This window comes from Aphelocoma coerulescens, chromosome 4, assembly GCF_041296385.1.
Source record: "Aphelocoma coerulescens isolate FSJ_1873_10779 chromosome 4, UR_Acoe_1.0, whole genome shotgun sequence".
In the NCBI taxonomy this organism is placed as follows: Eukaryota; Metazoa; Chordata; class Aves; order Passeriformes; family Corvidae; genus Aphelocoma; species Aphelocoma coerulescens.
The window spans coordinates 55,078,349-55,102,336 of NC_091017.1; the positions used below are offsets into that span (position 1 = coordinate 55,078,349).

Here is a 23,988-nt window from a genome sequence, read left to right on the forward strand (position 1 = left end):
GGTATTCAATTTTAAGGGATGGAAGCTTCTTCATTTACAAAAAGTTACCTCCCTAAAACACAGAATATTTAAACTAAAATCCACAACTCATATGTAACAAACTGGAGCTGGAATGAAAACAAAGTCTTTTAGGTGGTTTTGAAACTTGTGGATATGATTCTATTAAAAAAATTAAAATATAATTTACAATAGTGAAATTAATCTTAGTATTTGGAAAACAATACATTTGAGTAAATTCAGTGAGATTTCTACTTAGAATTACTACTAGAAAATACAAACAAATACCACATCCTAATCTCATACATCTCAACATAGCCTTCAGAACAAAAAACTTATGGTTCTAACATGTCAAACCAACATATCCACTCTTTTGTGCCCTACCACTCTATAACATTGGAGGTTTGCCACACATTCATAATCATTAACAAAATTTAAAATTACCTTGTTGAAAGTGATATATTAAAAAAATGAAGATTTTTCAAGCTGGTTAGTGTTAAGTAATCGGGTACTCCTAGCTTAACACGCTACTCAAATTATTCAAAGATCAGATTCTCTTGAAGCTTGGACTATGTAACTATGTTTCCATCAGGCAATTAGTTAATGCCCTAAAAGCAACTGAGAACTACAGCTAATAACAATTCAAGGATACTTTCTTGCAAAAACAACATTTATAAATTTCTGAAGCTGATCTTACTACACAGCAAATAAGGCTGCACCATATCTAACTAGTATTCCTTAAACAGTCATCCCTTTCACCTGAAAACAAAAGAAAAAAATCCCTTTGTTTTTTCTGTCCTTTCTTTTCTTACCTGGTTTAAAATACCAAGCAGCTGATCCATCAATTTTCATGATAAAAAACTGCCACTAAGATTGTTTTGCAAAAACTTGAGTAGCAGCTTCTTCTCAAAAAACATGTACAACCATTTCTATCATTAAAATAAATATAACAAACACTATTTAACAAGAGTGCTTCACAAGCTTTCGGGGGTGGGGGGGGGAAAGACATAAAAAAATTAAGATTATATCCACGCACAAAGATCTATGTACATCAAGTACCCTTTCGAAGTTTACTACCTCAGCTTAGAGACTGAACAAAATCACGGTGCATCATTGAGGAAAAAGGACACAGAATACTTCAATTCACAATCACTGTTTTTCAGACAAGGAAAGGTTGATACGACTAGAACCTTCAAGACTAAACAACGTTTAAGAGTCACTTTGTACTTCCAAGCATTAGAATGTAATACTCTTAGCTGGCTACAGTTCCTAGCTTTTAAAGACTGTTGCAAGCCCCAGGAATCTACAAGTTACTAAAGAAGGAACAAGTATCTGCTATCCTGACAACGAGGAAAAGGAAATTTTCTTTAAAAGACCACTCCCATAAAAGCATACAGAAAGAGAGCTTTCATTTTGAAAAGCATCTGTTATCTCTTAAGCACAGTCTTCTGAGCCTGTATCTGTACAGCCTCAGAGTTAATAAGCATCAAAAATAGACGATGCTACAATGGAGCAAGTACATGACAGTTCTAAATTTCACAAGCACCTAACAAGCACAAGATCAACAGTCGAACAGCAGGGAGGATCAGGTTATGCACCCTGTATCAAATGTTTAATGTGAATGCTGCAGTTCTAACAACTGTCAGATTAGAAAGCTCTAGCAGATGAAACAGCTCAACCTTCTTTACCCGTCATTTATAGTCTGGCCTTGAGATGCCACACTGCTCAACAGTGATACTAGTTCAGTCTTTATCATTAGTTCCTTTGACACAACATACCTGAAATACTACCAAAAAAATTCAAATAAGCAAGCAAAGTGGCAAAGAATGAGTAATACATTCCATTTCTTACCTCTTAAATTACTTAATCCCTTTCAACATCCACATTTTCCCCATCGCCACTTTAAATCTGATTATTCTAAACTTAAACCCTTAAAATATCAGAATGACAAAGAAATAAATTTCAGCACTCCTCCCTGCTTATGCATTTGAATTTTCTATACAGATGCCCACAACCAAAAAATACTAAGAATGCTGCAATCATAGTATCACACAATTGAAAGAAAAACATTATCATTAAACATATTAAGCTTTTACATTTTTATACATACTCCTCATTGTAGCTTAGTACTACCTGTTTCAACTTTATGCAGGGTTTCTCCACGGGCTGATCCATTTGTATCTTCTGATCCAAGATCTTTCTTCTGACCATTGGAGGTATAAACTCTCACTTGACTCATCAACTGCATAGGCAGGCGACTGCATGGTAGAATATAAGACAGGCTCCCACTTTTCATTGAAACTTGCCATCCTAACAAGGGGAAGAACAAAAGCTGTTTCAGGCAGCCATTTTGGAAGGATAAAGAAGGAAAAGAGGTCCTGCTCTACCAGCATAAGTTATGGAAAGTCAGCTTGTAAGTACTGATCCGTGCTTATCTTACCCACATTTACGAACTACAAAATGAAAGTATATAGCATGTTTTCACTACCTCCCTTCAAACACCCACTTTTTAAATTTCATTCTAACATTAGGGGGGGGTTTCCCACAGTAACCACTTTTCCCGAGATCTCTGGATGATCTTAAGGCTTAATTTAAAAAAAAAAAAAAAAAATCTATTTGACAAGATTGGCTTTCTGATACATTAAGTCCCATTCTAGTCATACTGCCTCGGTGTCTTTAAAAACCATATATTGATAAAAAACAAATACAGACCACTACAAAACTATTAGCCAGTGTTGCCATTTCATTTCATTCTGTGCACACTGCACAAATCACAGCTTACCCATGAAGAAAAACTGAACTGTGGGCAAATCATACAGTTGCTACAGAAATCATGTAGAAAAGCACACAACATCACACAAAACATTTTATAGGGAAGTGTCCTAAATTTTGCAACATTCACAATAAACAAATTACAAGATAAATATGCAAAAAGTCCATTGAGAAACCACCCTGGGTAGGCAATCTTCAATTTCAAAAGCTTAGCCAGAAGCAGAGTTGCAGTACAGACCAATCCGTATTAGCAACCAGTTTCTTTTAGGGAGCACAACACTTTTGTAGAGAGGGTAAATAATACCTCCAACCAGAAATGCAGCAGGGAAACTGGCTCCTTTGGAAAGTACTCACTAAAAAATAAATACATTTAAAAAAATAATTAAGAGGTACCACTAAATAAAGACATACAAAGCACGACCACTTAACTATTAGTAACACACCTCTCACAAAAAGAAGATAGTATTTTACAGAACTGTTCATTCCATAAAAGCCTCAACAGCTCTCCCTTTTTTTATGTCTTCTGCACACCTGCATGTCTATGTGCACCGACCTGAACCTTACTGAAGGAAAACTTCATCAAAAAAGGACAACTCTTACTAACTGTTGTCACAAATGTGACATAAGCCCTTAATACGCAACGCAGTTCACTGAACTTACTGATTACAAATTTATAAAACACTACAATAAATACGCGGCACAAGATGAGCAGTGTTGTTTCCTAAGCTTTGGTCATACTGGAGCAATTGAAAAGGGGAAACTTAATCAGCACGTTTAGAGGGCATTTTTCCTACTAATCCATGCACAGACAAGAAAGAGTTAAAGAAAAAGAGCATTTGCCGCAGTTCAACCGTGACTACACGAAAAGGGGAAAAACCGCTGAGAACTCAAATTCCATGAGATCTGCGGCCTAAAGGAGAAACCGGGGTTCGCTCCGCGGACCAACACAAACCCCGTAAGACCGCGCTACATTTTATGTAATTACTGCAAACTTCGGCCACGGCAGGAGCATGACGTGCCCGCTGTACGTCAGACGGGGCTGGCACAGCCCGGCCGAGAACACCCCGGCCCGGCACTGCGCTCGCAAAACACTTGCACGTTCTCCTTTTTAAAGCCGACCCTCAGAAAGCAGCCGGCGCTCCCGCAGCCCGGAGCGGTGCTACCACCCCGGGAGGGAGCCCGGCTGCCGCCACCGCCTGCGAGCGCCGGCACTCGCTGTACCCCAGGCGAGCGCGCAGCTCCGCCACAGCTCCCTACGAGCCTCGGCCGGCGCAGGCGGGGGTCGGCCGGCGCCGCACACCGGGCCCGGCCCCCGCAGGACTCACCGTGGCAGGCGCGGGGCCGCGGCGCCGCCTGGCACCGCAGGTACAGGCGGTAGAGGCCGCGGCAGCCCCGCCGCTGGGCGGCCAGGGCCGGCATCATGGCGGCGGCCGCTCGGCAGCGGCCGGCGGGAGGGCGGCGATTCGCATCGGCGGAGGCCGGCGCGGCTGCGGCGGAGCCCCGCTGGCCCCGGGCGGCAGCGGTGGCCGGAGGCCGGCGGTGGGCGGTGCCGCGGCACCCGGATGTGCGGGGGCACGGCGGGGCCGCCGCTGACTCACCCGCCCCGCCCGCCGCGCCTGCGCCTGGCCCGAGGAGAGGGGCGGCGGCGTGCCGGGCTGGGCTGGGAAGCGGCTCGGCCCCGGCTGGCGCCGCCGGGCCTGCAGCAGCTCCTGCTCTTTTACTGTGCCTGGTGGAGGGCATACGGGTGGGCACGTGTAACAAAGGTACGCGCGTTAGATTTGTTAGCACACGTGAAAGCACATTAGACATTTTACTAATAGGGTCACAGAAATAATTAGGTTGAAAAGATCTCTGAGATCATCGAGTTCAGCCTACGACCAAACACCAGCTTGTCAACTAGAACATGGCACGAAAAGCCACATGCAGTCTTTCGTTAAACACCTCCAGGATGGTGACTCCCACCATTTCCCGGGGCAGCCTGTTCCGATGTCTAATGACCCTTTCTATGGAGAAATTCTTCCTCATGTCTAATTTAAGCTTTCCCTGGCGCAGCTTCAGACTGCATCTTGGCAGTCTCTTCCAACCTCGTTATTCTGTGATTCTCGTTCTGTCACTTACCTGGGAGAAGAGGCTGACCTCACCTGGCTACAGCCTCCTTTCAGGCAGTTGTAGAGTGATATGGTCTCCCCTGAGCGTCCTTTTCTCCAGGATAAATAGCCCCAGCTCCCTCAGCCACTTCGCAGAAGACTTGTGGTCCAGACCCTTAACCAGCTTCATTGCCTTTCCCTGGACATAGGTAACATTAAAGCATGTACACTAAATCTGTCTGCATTATTTCTATATGAAAATGTGCTCCCCTAGCCTAAGCCATCACCTAAAATGCCCTTCCCAGATCAGTGCTTAAAATAGGATTTAAAATGATGTCTTTCTCCAGAGAGAGTGCCATGTGGCTGACCCTGTGCTCTAGGGTTTTAAGGACTGCCCGTGCCCAGCTGTGACACCTCCTGCCCTGGTCACCTACAGCCTGACTAAGGACCATGCCTGTAATCAGTCCCACTGGCACTGTATTATACTCTTTTATTTAAAAAGTTTTTTTCCAGTATAGCTTTGATATTGGTTTACATGACTGAGAAAGTCTCAGGCTTCCTTGCCTTCATTTGCACACTGGGAGGAACATGGGAGCTCACCAGAAGTTAGCTTGACAGGGAATTTGGATAATTATTGTACCTGATAATCCACAAAGCATTTGATCACTGAGGAGAGTTATTACAGTGCCTGTCTTTAACATACATAATTAGATTTTGAACAAAGTTTACTGGCACGTCTTTACCAGCTACCTAGTGAGTAACATTGCCAAAACAAATTTTCCTAGAAGCCCAGGGGAGACAGATTGAAGTAAAATACTTCCACAGAATAATTAACACTCATCTTCCCAGTAGTACAACTGCAGCCATACCAAATGAATCAGGAGTACTGCAACAGATGCTGTATCATTAAGTACCAGATGTACAGCACTGGAATTAAATACTAAACTGACTGCAGGTTGTAAAGTAGCACAGGTGAGGTCACTTCACCAATTTCAGATGGAGTCTAACATGCAGCTGATACATGTTTTGCTGGTTATTTTGGCAACAGCCTAAGTAAAAAACAAAAATAAAGAGGAGGTTAAGGGTTCCCTATTTTTTTTCCCCTACATAAAGATGTTTGAAAGCCTATAGAAATTCTTGAAACATTTGTAATTTCTGAAGAGTCACTGCTATACTCTAGAAGAGATGCTAAGTTTAGGTTTATCATTTCCTCTCTAAAACCAAATGGAACTACTAACTATTTAATATTCTTTTATCCATCTGAAAGTTACTGAATTTGCTTTCTCTGGTTTTGGTATTGTAAATATGAAACAGGAAGGAAAATAAAACTGGAATAGCATAGACAGATTAATAGATACCAACAGTGTGGTGATCAACCAGGATTTACACAATCAGCTGCTGTGCATGACCCTTTATATTGGCAAACACTGAAAACTGATGGAGACAAAGAGCAAGTAAACGAGCGTCAATAACAGCCTATTCTGTGTGGAATAGCCAAGAACATAAAGCAATTGATAATGAATTACCAAGACTCCTGGCATGCAGCTGCAGCATCCTAAGAAAAAAAATCAACTGTATTTATGAGCATCTCTATGAGTTATCAATCACTAGCAATGAACAGAGAAAAATCCTAAATGATATGGTATTTCAGGACATCCAAACTGCATTTAACAACTTTTTCTCTGTGGCAAAGAGTACTGTATACAGCAAATTGGTGAGATCTTGTTTTCAGTCAATATAGCTGGAATTGCATTCTGAGGTTTAATTTTGAATGAGGGTTATTCAATGACTACTTTAAGCCTGTATTTCATAAAATCAACCTAGAAAAAAAAAAAAGTCTCATTCACATTCAAGTTGCTAAATGCTAAACTGATAAGAAAATACTATTTCCATACACCATACTTGTACATGGGCTTTTGTGCCATCTCAACCTCTGTCTAGGGGACAGAGGTTACTCATGTACCAATTGTGTAAAGATCTTGGTAGGTCGCTCATAAGAGGGGGAGACTTGCTACCATGTCAGAGTCATTTCCTCAGGCCTCCTTTTGCAAAAACTCTAGAACCCTTTTTTATACAGCATATTACCTTGCCTATAAAAAATTATAAGGTTAAGTTGCCTTACAAGGTCTTCAGGAAGAACAGGGACTATGGCTACAACCTGTTTTATGGAGACACTTGAAAAGTTTACATAGAACTGCTTGCAGATCAAGAAAGCCAGGTGACTGGATTGAAATACAGACCTTTGAAAACTTTTTTCCTTATTCCTGTTTATTTAAAATAACTCAGTAACTGACTGTATTACTCAAGCTACAACAGTCCATCATGATGAAATTCTGCAATATTACTGCCTAGCAAGAAATCTGTGATATGTAAAGGCTAATAAGAAATGAAGAATTTTAGTGTTCCTTGTATGAAAAATGAAGTAATATAAAGCCAATTTGAAATTCATTAAATATTCAAGTTCATACAGTGGAGAGAGACTTGCCATGTCCCCAGATCCACAGGAAAAGCTGATGGTATTGACTTAATATAGTTTAAATTACTCTTTAGGATTCCCATCATATCCTGCCTTGTGGGTCTCTCACAGAGTGTAACAAGAGGAAAAAAGGGAAAAGGGAAAGAATTTTGATTTTTGTACCTTTTATGACACATATACGGTTAACACAAGCAACTACATACCAGCAGTACAAAATATATGTGAATAAATGAAGTGTCCAGTGATCCCAAATAACCTCTAAGTTTTTCAGGCAAAACATTTAAATTCACAGAAAATGAGACAATATTTTGTGGTGGGCAGGTGCATGAGGAGAATGACTCTTCCAAAGCACAGAATGGTGAATCTTCAAAAGCTGCATAACACCACTCTGAGTCACACAGATCTGTAAAGCTATTTCATGGTCATGGGGTCAAAGATTTACATAAACTAAAAGTAAATATTTTCATTTGCAGCACATGGATAAGTGTTTTCGGTTATTCACATGCAGTTCATTCACCTAAACATCGGCAGTCATCTGCCGTTTCTTGAACTGGGGGCAGCAGTGCTCAACAAGCCGTTTCAATCCCAGCAGCAGCAGCAGCAGCAGACAGTGACTGCCAAAGGACAATAAATCATGAAGAGGCATTATTCGCCTGAGAAATTTAAATGGAAAATTACTTTCCTGTAGCCAATACTCAGGACGAGCACATTACATTACTAAAACTTTTAGCTTCGTAGTTGCAAACCAGCCACTAGAGGTCACCAGTTTGGAATAAAATTAGCACATGGAGGAAGAATTCCATTTCATTTCAAATGGACAAATCATATAATTAAATAGAATTTCCAGCCTCTGGGCAAGGAAAAAGAACTGACTCCTGGCCCTATGCAGCACTTACCTTCACCCAAAAGCAGAAAGCTAGTTTAAAATTCTTAAAAACAATACTAGGTACATAACACATAAAATACTGAAACAAGTACGCATTCTTTACAGTAATATACAGACATGCATAAAAACACAGGTCTGGAGGAAGCTTCTTGCATCATCAGGTTCAGTCTCTTGCTACTCCACTTGTCCTAAAATTTCTTACATGAACCAAGCAAGGACCAGCTTAAAAGCAGCTTGATTCTTTTGCATGTAAGAAAAATAAAAATTACAATAATGTGAAATAAGCTCAATTAGTACTTTTGAAGTGCATAAAGGCAGTGTATTAGAAGCACCTGTGCAGTGCAAGAAACTTCTTTAACAACTATTTCCCTTACAAACGTGTAACATTCTGCAAAGAGAGAAGGCTGCCAGAGGACAGGAAGAGGCTGTTTCATCATGAAGTGCAAAGTATATTAACACTTCCAAAAAGGAGGAAAAACCCTCAAAGTATTACATTTTATTTAGTCATGTATCTAGTGATGTAAGTATACATACACATCCATTCACAGTACATACACACTGGTGCAACTGAATGTCTTACCTCTGCCCCAGAGTGATGTTAAAAAATCTGAGATAATTAGAAATGTGAATAGAGCCATTGGATGCTCAAACACATGCATGCTGAACGTGATGCATGTTGCTGTACCTGTAGTTTTCTAAGGCTTCAATATTTCTCTGTATTATAAAGTTATACAGATATACAGATATGTATACATATGAAAATTCAGAAAGTCAACCTCGGATTTCCATCTGCCATTACAAAAAACTTTCATTAATGGCTTTGATTTATACTTTAACACTGAAAGGATTCATTTATTTCATTCAATTATTTTTGTAGTGGTTTAGTCAGAACCTAACTGAAGTTGTAATAGCAGAAAGTATGTTGAAAGGGATTGTAATACACAGACATCTGTTTGGTCATCTTTTCTAGATTAAAAAAAATTAAATCCAAAAATATTAAAATACTAAGTTACAAATATCTTGTTCTATGCAAACATACATCAGGACAAAACCTCATGAGTTGCATGTATCAGGTCTTCCCCCAGATTGCCAAGAAAAAAAAAAACAAGCCCAGAGCATTTCTTTCTTTACTGTTTCACTACAGAAGCTTCAAACATAATAGAGAACACATAATTCCACTGCAGCTGTTTTCTATTTTAAGTAAACCAGAATTAGACTGTCATCTCCTGTACAATGTGGCTATTTCAATAGTATTTTAATGGAGAATAAATTATACATAATTTACAGCATGAAAACTTAAGTACTATCCAGAGGATACTGATGGCATAAAACCATGAATGGTGAACTGGGGCTTGTGAAATAAGAGCACCCAGCAGGATTTCCAGCCATCTTTTTATCACAGAACTGGTGGTGACTCTTGGAGTGTCCTGCATAGGGCCAGGAGTCAGACTTGCCAATCCTGATTGGTCCCTTCCAATTCAGCATATTCTATGATTGTGGGATTTTCTGTGTTCTCATTATTTTTCTCCCCATTCTTCTTCCTTCCTTTTCTATTGCATTTCTACCTTCATGAAAACTAGTTGATACTGCTTTAAACCCTGCAAATAATCTAGTCCTGCATCTTTTACAATTTCTGATTTTCAGCTTAATTTTCCTGTGAAATATCTCAACTAACTAATGCATCATCTTCATCTAACATACTCCTGCTTTTAACACTGGCAAAGGAACATGAGTGAATATTCATAGGAACACATATAGCAAATGAAAATACCATGATCTGCATTTGTTCCAGGAAAGCAGTTTCCCCAAGCCAGGCAAGAGTCTGGACTGTTCCAACACTTCACTCACCTCACAAGCAAGTTTTCATGGTCAGACACATGGAAGCTGTGATACAGATGAACTCAAATCAATTTAAAGTAAGAACAAAGTCTTTCATGGCTCCTCAAAATACAATCCATACTACTGCTTTTACAAAATCCCAGCTGTATGGTGGTAGCCTGGTGTGGTAGAATAAAGCCCATCTGATTGGCACTTGGGTTGAACAGAAGTCGGCTACTAACTGTGCCATCACCAATGAGCTACACCTAGCCCACAAGAAGAGGATAACAGGGTCACATTATTAAAAACAGTGGTTCACAATTTTGCTTAGTAATTGCAAAACAAATTATTATTATCCTGACAAAAATTCCAAGTAATTCAGCAGTAACCATGACTCATTTTCAGTTCAGCAGTGGCACCTACTTAGGTAGTAGGATGTAATCATAGTCACAAAGTAACCTATTTTAAAATTAAAAGGACAGGACTTTTGCCAAAACACAGGTGTACAACTTTCTCTATTAACACCTGCACTGAAAACATGGCAGTAAACTGGGCGCACAGGTCAATTTTCTTCCACAGGACTTGGTATTACCTATGCCAGATATAAAGCAGAATAGTTCCAATGAATTAAAGACAGGAATCAGCTCTTTTTTCTGTTTTGATATACACCTTAATCTTTCTGTTTCTCTAGAAAAAGTAAATGAGGTGCTGCAGTAGCTCACTGCATCCTGCACTATTCTAAACACATACACAAAAAACAAACACCCAACATGCACCTGGAACATTTAACACAAAGCTGTTGGTCACTAACTCAAATTCACTCAGAGATTGGAACTTAAATTAAGTGCTGTTTTGCAACACACACTAGTAATAGTTAAAATCCAGAAAAAATACACAATTTGATTTCAAGAACATCAACAAAACAATAGGTATCAATACAGAAAACTATTTAATTTGTTTCAAAGTATTTGAAATACAAATACTTGGCATACAAAATATTTGACATACAAAGCACATACTGTGAAGAAGGGTCACAATAAATTACAAATGGAGATACTTGCTCATTCACTGAGAGAAGCCCTTGGTATTTCCAATTTCATACCATCAAATTTATCATTCTTGCTGATTTAAGCACAGCACTGAACAAATATGGATCCCAATGCTTTCTTTCACAGGTACTGGTATGGATGATTTACTGCAGTGATCCAATTTGAAAATCAGTAGGGACCAGTAAATCGCTGCATAAAAGAAAGAGCGAATGAGGTGCTTTTTCCTTAGTGTCAGCAGCTTGCGATTATTATGTTTATTAGATTTTCTTGAAAGGGCTTCACATTTTCTCAAATATGCAGGAGAACTGTATTTCCCCTCTGAGCCCTTACATTAGCATTTTGTGCCTCAGTCCTTGAATACAAGTAAAAGATGAATTTTTCAATTAATTTTAAAAGTTTATACCATCTGGATGGCACAGAACTAAGCAATGAAACTCCCTTACCTGCACAACATCTGCCATTATCACAGAGCTAGCTTCTGCAGAGAAGTTAATAAGTAATGCTGAGATTTTATGAAAAGGATTTTTGAATTCACATTTAAGATTAAATTCTATTACATTATCCATACTGATATCTTTCCATCTTTGAAATAAAGGATTGCTTGAGGTTCTGTCCTTAAAAGGCAATTTACAACAGCAAGGCCTGACTGTTCCTGTGACTTTAAGAAAATTATAGCACTATAGAAGTTATAATACAAAGCTACACTAACCAATTTCAGTGTCTATATAGTTTAACCACAAATAGGTGTACCACAGCAATTAAAAATTATAGACAATTAAAAAATATTAGCATACCCTACTACCATCTAGTACCTTAAGTGCTTGGGATCTTACTCTGCTGCATGATTTTTGGTCAGAGATGATGATACAAGGGCCACACCTAGCATTGCACGTGAAAATCAATTTTTGACACCACTTTAAAAGAACATGCTGTTCTAGCACAATGGTCTGCTTTACCCTTAATCTGAGCACTGTAAGGTAAAGTACTTTTTATCTGAGCAATGTAAGGTACAGTACTTTTAAAGTATTTAAGCCTACAGTTAGTATAATTTTAGGAGCAGGACTAACAAGTCCTATGTGGAGTAGAAACAAACCAGTTTCCTCTGGGCACTTGTCCAACTCTCTTTTTTCTATTTCCTGCTCTGCCAGAACTCTTACATCCTCTCAGGCAAGCACCCTTTCCTTCCATGTCTCTATTCCTGTCTGTAAAATGGGTAGTAACTTCCTTAATAAACATAGCATCTGTACAGCAAAGGTTGCAATACAGGTGCCTAACGATAAAAGGGTCTGACACAGACTGTACAAAATAACTGGCTACATTATTTGTTTGGACAGTACTATCACATACATAGTTAGCAGCTCAAAAACTGTTGGAAGAAATAGTGGCTCATAATTATATTAATTTTTATTTAAATCCTTGAGACATTAACAGATACTGCTCCACTTAAACACCCATCAAAGAAAGCAGCAAAACATAAAACTGACAGCACAGAAATGACAATAAATGTATAAAATTAAATAAAAGGCAATAAAGGAGAGGATGGATATATTGGTGAGTTACTTTTGTGTAAGAAATCCCAACTGGCATTAGCTACTTCAACAGACCCAATGGCTCCTGATACATTACCTACAGATGAAAACAGACAAGTGTTATACTGAAGTATCACTTCTACAGAAAGCTTGTACAGAGCAAGGGATTGGGCTACCCACACAATCTATGCAACAGCACTTAACCTATGAAAGCTGAGATGACAAAAACCAACGAGCAGTGTGATGTATACCAGTGGAAACAGTTATCACATTAGGTACCTTTCAGTAATACAAAGACTCTTCTGCTTCAGTTTGGGGTTGGCAGGCACTTTATGGTCAGTTGCAAAATTTCTCTACCATCACAGACTTCTGTCACAGCCATTGCAACAGAGGTAGCTGTTGGCAGCATAGCAGCATATACAGCTCTCTTCACCAAAAAAACCTCAAGCTATCAGGATACAACCAGAATTTTATGTTTAATTTGAGAATTAGAATAGAAATAGTCACAAACTGTGGTGAGGAACCAGGCTCAAGGACAGAATGTTTTTGCTGGCATTGAGGAAACTCAGTGCTATCACTTAGGCAGCTGACAGGCTACAGTAAAAATCAAAGTTGATGCAATGCACAGGTCAGTTACCCTATTTATTTGGTTTGAACATTATTCTTACAACATTGTTCCATGTTTTCTCGGTACATCAGAGAAGTAAGTTTTACCAGGCCACAAGGTGCTCATTTGTCAAGCAACCCCTCGCAAAGCCAAGAATATACTACTGGCCAAATCAAATCAAATCCCATTTATGAAATTTCCTCCTCTTGGTCCATTTTCAAGACTTAATAGAAAGAGTTAAATTCAGTATCCACACAAAAGTTCTACTTCATAGCACTGTCTTCCAACTCTTTACTCACAGCATTGTCATTCACTTACTCCTTTGAATCCTTCTCTAGCATTCATTGAGTTGGATCTCTACTTAGCATCCTTCAGTTACAGCTGCATTACACTGGATCCAGTTTAGACTCATCTCTAATTTAATAACATCATACAATTAAGGCACAGTAGAATGGACCCGTAACAGCAGTCAGACCACAAAAATTTGCTCAGAAGTAATATGTTGTTTTGCTTACAGTAATTACAGATTTATTTGCCTTCCACTCCCAGTGTGGGGGATCAACTTAGATGACCAAATTAATTTTTAAATCGCAGTGACGCAAACAGCTGAAGAGAGTCTGATGTCACCATTCAAAAAACACATCATGCAACATGACAGAGGGTCTAGGATCATGCTGAGGAACTGACACAGTAATAAGTAAGTCTGGATTTTTTTCTCTGATTAGATACCATTATTGCAGTGCTCATTCTTGGGTTAGATTTTGAAGGAAAGGGTCATAAATTTTTGCACCTCAAAAGGCAAAAATTCCCTATAAAATAATTTAGAAATGCACAAAACATTATATCCCAATTCAGGAGCAGCACTGGGAATATAAGAACATGCACACATACACACAGGACAGCATTCTGCTCAACTTCCAGGTTCAAGCATCAGTAATTGTGTTAAGAGAGACAATGAGCCTGAAGAGCTTAGCAAGTTACATTTAACACTCCTTTTATTGCAGTAGAAATTTTAGTTTTTATAAAATCCTCAAATTACAGGATATACATATAATCAATCTCATTGCAAGTCTTTAGCAGCTGTAGAGCATTAACTGCATGCAGTTGCTTCTGCAGTGTGCAAGTATTCTATAAATAGCTAATAATGTTCAGAGAGCAAGACAAGTAGTCAAAGAATATCATATTCAATTACCAACTGGTTCAACAGTACCAAGAGGTTGAGAAAAAAAATGAAATAAGTTTATAAATACATGGCTCTGATCTAAAAACTAATACAACTGGAAAGTCGGAATGATATCCACATCACAATCAAAATAACTCAATAGTTACAGGAAAATACTTTGCTTCAAGACTGTTTTTGAAAGAGTTTCACGTAAGGTTTCTCTGACCATGGAAGAATAGTTAAGTTCAGTACTACAGAAGTTTACAAAAGGCCAATGAAAGCCCCTTAACTTTATGCAGTTAGAATACTAACACTAACTACAGAAAATCTGGCAAATATTTTGCCTTGAATTTCTGGAAAGAAGTTGTGTTCAGACAGATAGTATTATTTTTTCATAACCTACCCTTCAGCTGCTGGGTGAATGCATCATCAATGTAATTAATCTATGCACTTAATTTAATATTCACTTCCGTAGTCATGACACTGGCCTCAGATCAGTCATCAGATGGATTTATGCCAAGAAATCCTACACCCATTTGTTTCAGAAGCTGCCTAAACAGGTGCAATTCTTTATGCAAATTTCCCATCACAATGAGGGTCTCAGAAACTGGAATAACAATTTATATAGAGCTAACTACAGATTAATTTTCTAAAAAGCTAACATGCTTGAATTACTGCAGTCTCACATTTGTGTGGACACAAGAACCAATCTGCAATGACTCTGCGAAAGTTACTTCATTTACATTGATTAGTTCATTTGAGACATGGTTAAAAGTTTAAGCATTGCATCTTTGTCTGAAAATCCTACAGGTCAACAGTTTGGCTTGGTAAAACAACTTGTTACAACAAGAAAACTGCACAGTTTTCTGTGATCAGTCTTCGTATTTCTTCCAACAGTGTAAGGTAAGATTATGTCACAAGGTAGAAATGTGGGAGAGTTCTTTTTAAGTATTAATTAATAAAAATAGCCTCTCCTTCACAAAAAGTGTTATCTCTGTCAGTTTGATAGATTTTCTTCCCTTGTGTTAACTTCAAAGTGGGCTGTATTTCTACACTGAGTATAGTAAATTGGACAAAATAGTTCTACAGATACATTTCGTAAGCAGAAGAATACTGTCCAAAGTGTACTGCATAGGTATGTGTATCAACTGCTATCCACTGGAGACATCCTAAAGTAGCTAAAGTTAGTTCCAACTAACATAAGCCTAGTGAGCACAGATCTCTTACAATAAGTTTCAATCAATCTCAAACAATTCTTGATTTAAAAAACAAAACAAAACAACAAACTTGTATGATTGGACACGTTTTAGGTAGGATGCAGCTACTTTTTTTATCAATTAACAATACAGCACAGTAATTTTAAGTTTCTATTGTTTGTTTTTGATATGCTAAATTTCGTATTATCTCCAAGAAAAGCATATATGTATTCTTATACAGCCTGGAGTGAGACCAGTGTAAAACCAGGAATTTCCAATCATCAGCAGAAGTGCCAGCTGCTCAAATGTTCACAAAACACAAGTGCCTGAATTTGGCTATGCAACAGTTGGTGCCAATCTGCTAATAAAGGAAATGCCGCTGAAGCATAGTCTTCTTATAAAAACAGGGCACGAGGGCTTCATTATTAAGTGTTCAACAACAATCCTGAGCTCGGTGAAGAGAGTCCTGAAAAATCAGATTTAAAGACAGTTTTAAAATCCTACAGCATTTTTCAGAAGTATTATCTACATATATCTTTTTAATTCACTTCCTTTCTCAGCATCATACATACACACACACACAGACATTTTAAGTTAAATTCTTTAGACCAATTCAGTGCTGCAGTATCTTCAAGAGCATCAGAATTCTTGATTTTTAAACATTAACATTTTAACTAACTCTATATCCATCCTCTACTGGAAGCTACTGAAGTAGAGACAACAGAGAAACTCCACCTTCAAGCAAAAAAAACAAAAGGAAAAAAAAAAAGAAATACTATAAAGACTATAAAAAGCACTATAAAAAAAGAGAAAAAATAATAATGCTTTATCACAGATAGTGTAAGGAGTTGGGAGGCAATTAAGTGTTTGTGCTACTTCTTGCCAATATGCAAGAATCCTGCACTGCAGAAGCAAATATAAGACGACAGGCATGAGAAATAAAACCCACATCAACAGTTTCCCTTAAAACAAAAAAAAAAAAAGACAGCAGAACATTTTGGATAAACTAGTTCTACTGAAAGTCAATTTTAGTATTGCACAGCTTAAATTATTTTTAGATACCAAAGTAGTAAAGCAACTTCATCGATGTTGTTGGTGTTAGTTAAAAATAAATATATGTAGTAGGATGGAACAATTGATTTCTGGCAAAAATAGGCAATAGAAGACAATTAAGCTTAAGATTCTCAGACCTGTCCTTGCATATCATGGCAGCCAAAGCCACTTTCTCGGCGCTTTAGCAAGCCATTTTCTGATCAAGTAGACTGGAAAGTATGTTCACAAAATCTTATGCTATGTAATGGTCATAAGAAAACTTCTGAGAAAGCACTCACCTGAGAAAACGCTCATAGAAATATTTATGATTTCAAAGTCTAAAGCAACAATATTGGCTTGACCAACTTTCATAATCAATAAGGTCCTATTTAAAATATAATTAGCTTTATTTATGAATTCAACTACAGAAGGTAATGAACATGTTTAAGATCATCCACAGCATCTTTTTCTCAAAATAAAACTTTTCTCTCTTTTCCAGTACTACACAAGTTTTTAAGTGGCTATTCATATATGGGCTTAGCCTCATATGTACCTAGGATCTAAAAATAAGGATATCTTTCTGAAAAGAAAGACCTTCTGTTCCAAAGTGTACTTTTAATTACACAAGCACGTTCTGAAAGCTCCCATTCAAGAATAGTGGTACCTTTCTGACCACTTACGTGAAAAAATCTAACCTTTAACCAGCCAGGGATTTATTTAACATCCAGGTGTATTTCACATTCTATAACTGCCATTTGCAGATGTAGTATTATGAGTTCTGCATTCATTTTAGAATGAAAAGTTTCTGAATGCCTAAGCACTATGCAGTTAAACACTAACTTCCAAAATCAATTTAGTACTTACCGACAGTATGGATTTCGCCGAGAAGAGTAGCGTAATGTAAGAAACCTATAGTAAATGAATGGCTGGAGCAGACTCCCTTGTCCACTGAAAGAGAATAGTTCAGTAGAGCTTACTAGTGACAAAAAAAACCCCAAAACAAAACACCAATACCAGGATTTTTTCTAAGAAAAGCAAGCAAACTACTTGGGCTCAAAGAAAAGCTAGGGGTCACATTGGTTCAGAAAATCTAGACCTGACAAGAAAAAGTACATAACCATATACTTACAAATACAGAAACTTCCATTATAGAATAAAACTGCTCAATGAAGCAGTTAAAGAAGTGCTGTTCTTGTATTGACTTTATATTTATGAAGTGTTTTTATATGCCTCATTTGTGGTGGTGTGCAAAGAATCACAGGAATGGTGGTGGATGTGTTCCACAGCAAGAAAACGTGTGTTGGTCAAGCACAAAAACTGGCTGACACAAGTAGTCAGTGAGCCTGACTACTTGTTACAGTGAGCCTTTTCACTTTGAATATCTGGGCCACATTTCTAGCATCTTTTGCAAAACTTCTCAGAACACACTGCAGACAATTACAGACGTATAATGCGACTTTAATGCCAAGCTAATACCCAGTTATTTCACTTACAGTGAAATTAGGTTTTGGTATTTCACAAAACCGCTGTTTCAAATGGCTGTGCTGTGAAACTGTGAAAACGCAGCACACAAACCATACACAGCAAAGCACAGAAATGCCCTAAGTTTTAGTGACTTAGGGCATGTATTTAAAGTTACTTTAGTGACTTAGGGCATGTATTTAAAAATTCTGTTTGAATTTAAACATGATGGCTCCAGGAAGTAGAACTCCTTCAGGTATTAGCAGCATCTTTACCCAGAAGAAAAATATAAAGTGAAAGTGAGCTACAGGAGGGACAAAAGAGGAAATCTTGAAACCTGTACAGTATTGACAAACAGTTTAATATGCTACAACATTTAAAGAACAAGATCTCACAATACCTGCATTTAACAAATTATTTTAAAATTTGGCATATGATTTTTTACAAGCTTCAGTATCTGCTAGATGACATACCAAGTAGCAACATTTCTCATATTACATTCTCCACAGAGAGGCAAAAGAAAAAAAAAGCTATACTAAGTTCAAAGCACTTGAAAGTTTCAGATACTGGATAGAGCATATCTGTCAGCTGGTAAGTGGTCTTAGATGAAATGCAATCCTTGAGGGCTGAAGCATTGAAATGTTCAGCAGATATAACAAAAGATAAAGACAAATTATGCATCCTATCCACTTCCAGGAAGATAAAGCCTCCCTTCTACTGCTTATGAGACCACTCAAGATAAATGCTCTCAGTATGCTATACCTTGTAGAGAACAAAGGCTGTATTCCCCCTCCAAATACTAAAAGACAATGACCCAAACTTCAGAGACTGGCAGGTCACTATGCCTATACAACTTCAGTAGGATTCCAACATGTTCAAGATCCCTAAAATGAATTCAACAGGCTGCACAGCAGGCAAAACCAAATGGAATAAAAAAAACCCAGAAGGGTCATTGTTCAGAAGCAGCATAGGAGAGAATGCAACCTGCTCCTGCTTGCACACTTTTTGCATAATGAAACTCCATGCCATTTAAATTTCAGGAATCTAATTTTCAAAAATAAGAATTCATTTTCAGTGAAGCTGAAGATCTTAATATTGTATTAAATTAACCAAAATTAAACTTACTGAACAATGTACTGACAGAAATGTAGGCGAATTCAAGTTTCAAGCCTGAAAAACTTCCATGTGACTCATCACCCACACTATGAAAGGTTTTCTGGTGCTCAGTTGCATCACAGTGAATGCTTTTTGATGGCAGGATGCACCAACTTAAGAAGCCTAGGAATCAACTAAATTTTACTTGAAATTCAAGCCTTGGTCAGGCAGAACCATACAAATGGAGTACTATGATCCACAGAGAACTCATTTGCAAAAAGTAGTCTTGTGTAGCAAGTTGCTAATTATTTAAATATTTATCATAATTCTTACCTGAAGAGCATAAAAACTGTAGCTGGCATCAGGAAAATTTCATTGCAAGCAATGAATTTTAGAATATTCTGTTGATTAGCATTCAGTTTCTCTAAGAGATTTCTCAAAAAGGGCAAACTATTTGAACTTCGTGCCTTTAAATAAGAAAACATGATTTACAGAAAACCTGCAAGTTACACCTATCTTCATTAGCACAGAGAAAACAAAATACAAACAATTGTCATTTACCACCCATTTCAACATTTTAAGACTTCATCAGTATTGAGATTAGTATCCTAAGGAAAACTACTGCAGGGTTGGAACTCCATAATTTACAGAATTCAATTAAAAGCATCAGGTGTTGCAATTCCCTCATCCACCCATTTTAGGTTCAACTGCACAGAGATGGCTACGAGCCTTGTTCAGTCCACTAGGAGGAAGTGCCCATGGTAGGAAGACAGCCCAGTTAGGAACACCAAAGCCTGGAGTTACATTGAAATGCACAAGGCAGTGCATTGAGCAGCAAGTCCAACTTGCTTGCTAACAAATTTTGCTTGCTAGTCTCACCCTGTGGTTTGTTACTTTACTACTGAAATAGAAAAATAAAATTCTCAGGATATGGTTTAGCTTGAAAAAGACACATCTAAAGTTTCAACTTAACTGTTCCACAGCTTTTGTTTCCTTCAAAGAAAAGCATCTGAAGAAAAATAATTAGTGTCAACTCCAACATATCATCCCACAGAAGGGGGAAAAATAAAAAAACAAACCACAAAACCCAACCAACCCAGAAAAGTCTTCTCAAATTCTCTGTGCTGAGATTCCATACTATAGTTTCGCTCTAATGTGAAACCAAAGAAAACCAAACCAGAGCCGCAACTTAAACCTGCTAATAAACCCCAAGAATACCAACTGTATTAATCGTAACATATACATATCATACTCACATCAAGAACCTTCTTTGTGTATGTGGCAGCATGAAGCAGAGAGAACAGCAGAACTGGAAAAATACTCACTGAAGCAAGCCATAAGGAAAATTACAGACTTTACAAGTGCTTAATTTCTCTGTGATTTTATACTACACAAGTCATAGCTCGATGGCTCTTTGCAAGAGTTTGGCTGGAATGACCTATACTGGATGAAGATATGTGTAAGTCTAAAATCTATATTTATAGCTGTTCCTTTTGCTTCTTACACCTCTTTGCTATGCCTTTTTATTAACTTCAAAATAAGGCTATCTGCAAATACGCAAAAGTGTAACACACACCATTACACACCAGTGTGTTTCTACTGAAAAAGAAATGCGTTTTTTCTGCACAGAAGGCACATGTGAGCTTACTACTCAAAACCTCTTAAATACGTGTAGCCATATTTTTTGTTAAAAGATGCTACAAAATTAATTTCTTTACCAAAGAACACACAGGTGGCAGCCACTGAGATTTTACAGAACAAGAATGTAGACATTTCTCTGCCAGAAAGATTTTAGGAGTAGGACATTAAGTGTACATAGCATGGCATAAAGAAATGTCAGCTCTGACATTTGACACCTTTGACAATCCACAAGAGCAAATTTTTTGCAGATTTTATTGGTTTAATAACTTATCTGAGAAAGTTACTACTGAATAATTATCTCTCTACATGATGAATGTCTGCTACAGTGAGAAGTCATGTATAAACCCTGTACCGGCAATAAATGAAAATTACCAACTTCTCCAAATATCACTGGAGAGCAGTCATAAAATCCACCAAACTTAAGTCTTGAAAAAAGAAAATCTAAGCAGCCAGAGAATGCAGTGCACTAATTATAGAGCTGATTAAACTGAATATGGATCAATCAACATAAGCCTCTCATATTTTACATAGAGTATGTTCTATGAATAGCAAACATTTCAAACTAGTTTTTCAAACAATGGCAAAGGTGATTAAAAGAATCAGGTTTCTAATATATTTTAAAACATTAGCAGGATGACACAAGTAAAGGATACTTGTAACAGGGTAGGAATTCACAAAGATAAGGGAGTACAACAGGTAATGGCAGCTGTCCTCCAGCAAAGCCTGGGCCAGAAATGCCCTGCTAAGCTGGAAGTGCGGTAGCCTTTGGTGTAGTCGGAGGGCACTGGTAAGAGCATTTGCCAGCAAGGCACGCTGATAGAAGCTTGCTGCTTCATGCAACCTGCAAATCATCAGAGGAGATGTCACCATGTGAACCAAGCTCAGAAGTCTTCTACCCTCGAGAATTGCATCACAACTGAACAATACCTAAAGTATTTATTTCTATTATTGTACATAAGCACTATTACCAAAAAATAACTCAAAAACTGGTTAACACTGACTTTACTGAAGGAGCCTAAAGTAAAACAACTCAATATATTACTCCATTTACACACAAAAACATGCATTTACCACTACTTTACCTTTGCTCAACACATTTTCCAAACACATCTACAAGTGTTTTAAACCAATCTAAAATCTGTAAGCTGTTCTGACAAAAAGCATCCAAGTAAGCTGAGTAACAGCAATTTACTCTTACATGAAAAAACAATTCTATGCAAAGGGAATCTAGTTAGTTTGTAAATTTTAATGCTGTTTTACAATATTACACTACATACCCTAGAAGAGGCAGGACAAATAAAGCTGAGCAGTAGACTGTGAACAAGCGGGAAATCCACATTGCTGTATCCAACTTGTTAGCCATCAGAAATTGCTACATAGGAAAAGAAAAAAAAGAAAAATAAAAAAGACCAGCCCCAAAAGAAGTCAGTATCTTAATATTTGCATACAATGAACATTCTTCCCAGCTATACTGAATTTCAAGTCTTTCTCCAACCTCAAATATAAGCAAATTATAGCTTGAAGCAGAAAGCTTTTCTTTTGTTCTGTGATACTTGGCTCATACAATGTTACTAGCCAGATTAAAAATAGCTTGGCTTCCTCAGAACCAAGAGGCTCCTTTGTACAATACAATCAAATACAGTCATAAGAACTTCTAGAAAAATAGTTTTCCTATCCAAACACACCTCACTAAACAGTCAGCTTCACAAATGTTACCATATAGGGTCTCTAGACCTGACTGACTTTTGTATCTACTGCTTCAAGGTTTCTTTTAGAATACAATGCACACAGGTGGGGCTAAATCTCCACAATTCTTAGCAAGGGGGAAAAATACAGGGTCAGGTAAAGTTAGCAAAACTACATTACAAGGAAAGTGGCATTGTTTTGGCCTACATACTCCTGGCCTTAAACAAGCAGAAACATTTTCATAGTAATGCTGCACCTCTCCTGTTGTTGAGCTCTCCCTAACTAAAGCCCTCCTCAGTCCTGAGATAGCCCCAGTGCCAGAAAGGCTGTCATGAAGCACAGAATGCTTTTGGCTATATGTGCCTCCGAGTCAAAACAACAGCTTCCTTCCACCTTAAAGAGCTACGGTTTTTTTCCAAATTTGGACCAGCTTTTGAAGATTTCTCTTCTCTGTATTCCTAGTGCATCTCCATGGAAATGACCAGAAACCTACAAGCATCTTTATAATATGATCTCGTATCTTAATTGCACAATATAACTATAGAAATGCCATGAAGCTGTGTCAAGGCCAGGTTAGATTATCAGGAAAAGGTTTTTCACCCAGAGGGTTGCTGGGCAGTGGAACTGGTTCCCCAGGGTCAAGTACCACGCCTGTCTGAGTTCAAGCGTTTGGACAATGGTTTCAGGCACATGGTGTGACTTCTGGGGTGTCCTGTGCAGGGCCACAAATTGGACTCGATGATCCTTGTGGGTCCCTTTCAACTCAGCATATTCTATGATTCTGTGAAATGCAGATGCTACTACATTTAATTACTTTCAGCTGAGCCATTTTCAAGAGCGGCGGCACCCTAATCGCACGCTTTCGATTGTGAAGCGAGAGCGGCTTCCCCCTGCCCGCACCCGGGCGCGCAGTGCCTCGCTGCCACCCCAGCAGGACCCCCCCGCCGCCGGAGCAGCACCGCGCCCGGCCCGGGCCCCTCAGGCCCGGGAGCTCCTTACCACGGCCCCGCCGCCGGCCCCGCCTGGCATGGGCCCGTTCTGCGTGGAGTCCGCCATGGCCGCACCTGCGGGGAGAGAAGCGCCTCAGTTTGTGGGACAGGGACGACCGCAGCCGCCGCCTCCCGAGCTCCCGGCCCGGCCGCGACCCACCGCAAGCGCCACACCGGGCACGGAACACGCTCCTGCGGAGCCGCACTCCCGGATGCAGCCGGACGCCACTTCCCGCGAACCGCGGGGCTGCCGGGCAATGTAGGCGGTGACTGGGACGCTCCCGACGGCGCTGGGCGGCGACGCGGGGATGTCCCGGCGTGATTGCGGCGGGTGCGGCGGTCCGGCTGCGGGGCGAGCCCGCTGGGCACGACGCTGGTCCCTTCCCCCGCTGTCCAGAGCAGCCCCAACGACAGGTGCTCAGCCCCGTCTGTAGGGTCTATTCAGGAGCACTTGTGTGCGGTGACAGCAACGGCAACACTATTAATGCTCGCTTCGGCCCCAGTG

The 23,988-nt window shown here is 39.0% G+C and overlaps 2 protein-coding genes across 3 annotated transcripts in view; both read right to left on the bottom strand.

Moving 5' to 3' along the window:
* SLC30A9 (solute carrier family 30 member 9) overlaps nucleotides 1-4,312 on the bottom strand; it is a 36,127-nt gene extending 31,815 nt beyond the window's left edge. The window contains exons 1-2 of one of the 2 annotated variants that reach the window (XM_069014206.1): nucleotides 4,095-4,312; nucleotides 2,131-2,307 (exon numbers count right to left, since the gene is read on the bottom strand). In XM_069014206.1, the coding sequence (XP_068870307.1) occupies nucleotides 2,131-2,307; nucleotides 4,095-4,191 (274 nt within the window). In that variant the 5' untranslated portion in view covers nucleotides 4,192-4,312. The remainder of the gene's footprint in view (nucleotides 1-2,130; nucleotides 2,308-4,094) is intronic. The other variant, XM_069014205.1, reaches the window with a different exon arrangement.
* Nucleotides 4,313-14,198: 9,886 nt separating this feature from the next.
* TMEM33 (transmembrane protein 33) lies at nucleotides 14,199-23,746 on the bottom strand. Its single transcript, XM_069014207.1, has 8 exons — nucleotides 23,644-23,746; nucleotides 23,494-23,558; nucleotides 22,086-22,180; nucleotides 21,462-21,649; nucleotides 20,424-20,491; nucleotides 19,501-19,634; nucleotides 17,476-17,559; nucleotides 14,199-16,045 (listed from the first exon to the last, which is right to left on the bottom strand). Exons 2-8 carry the CDS (start codon nucleotides 23,548-23,550, stop codon nucleotides 15,916-15,918), a joined length of 756 nt encoding a protein of 251 aa, XP_068870308.1. The 5' UTR covers nucleotides 23,551-23,558; nucleotides 23,644-23,746; the 3' UTR covers nucleotides 14,199-15,915.
* Nucleotides 23,747-23,988: the final 242 nt, after the last annotated feature.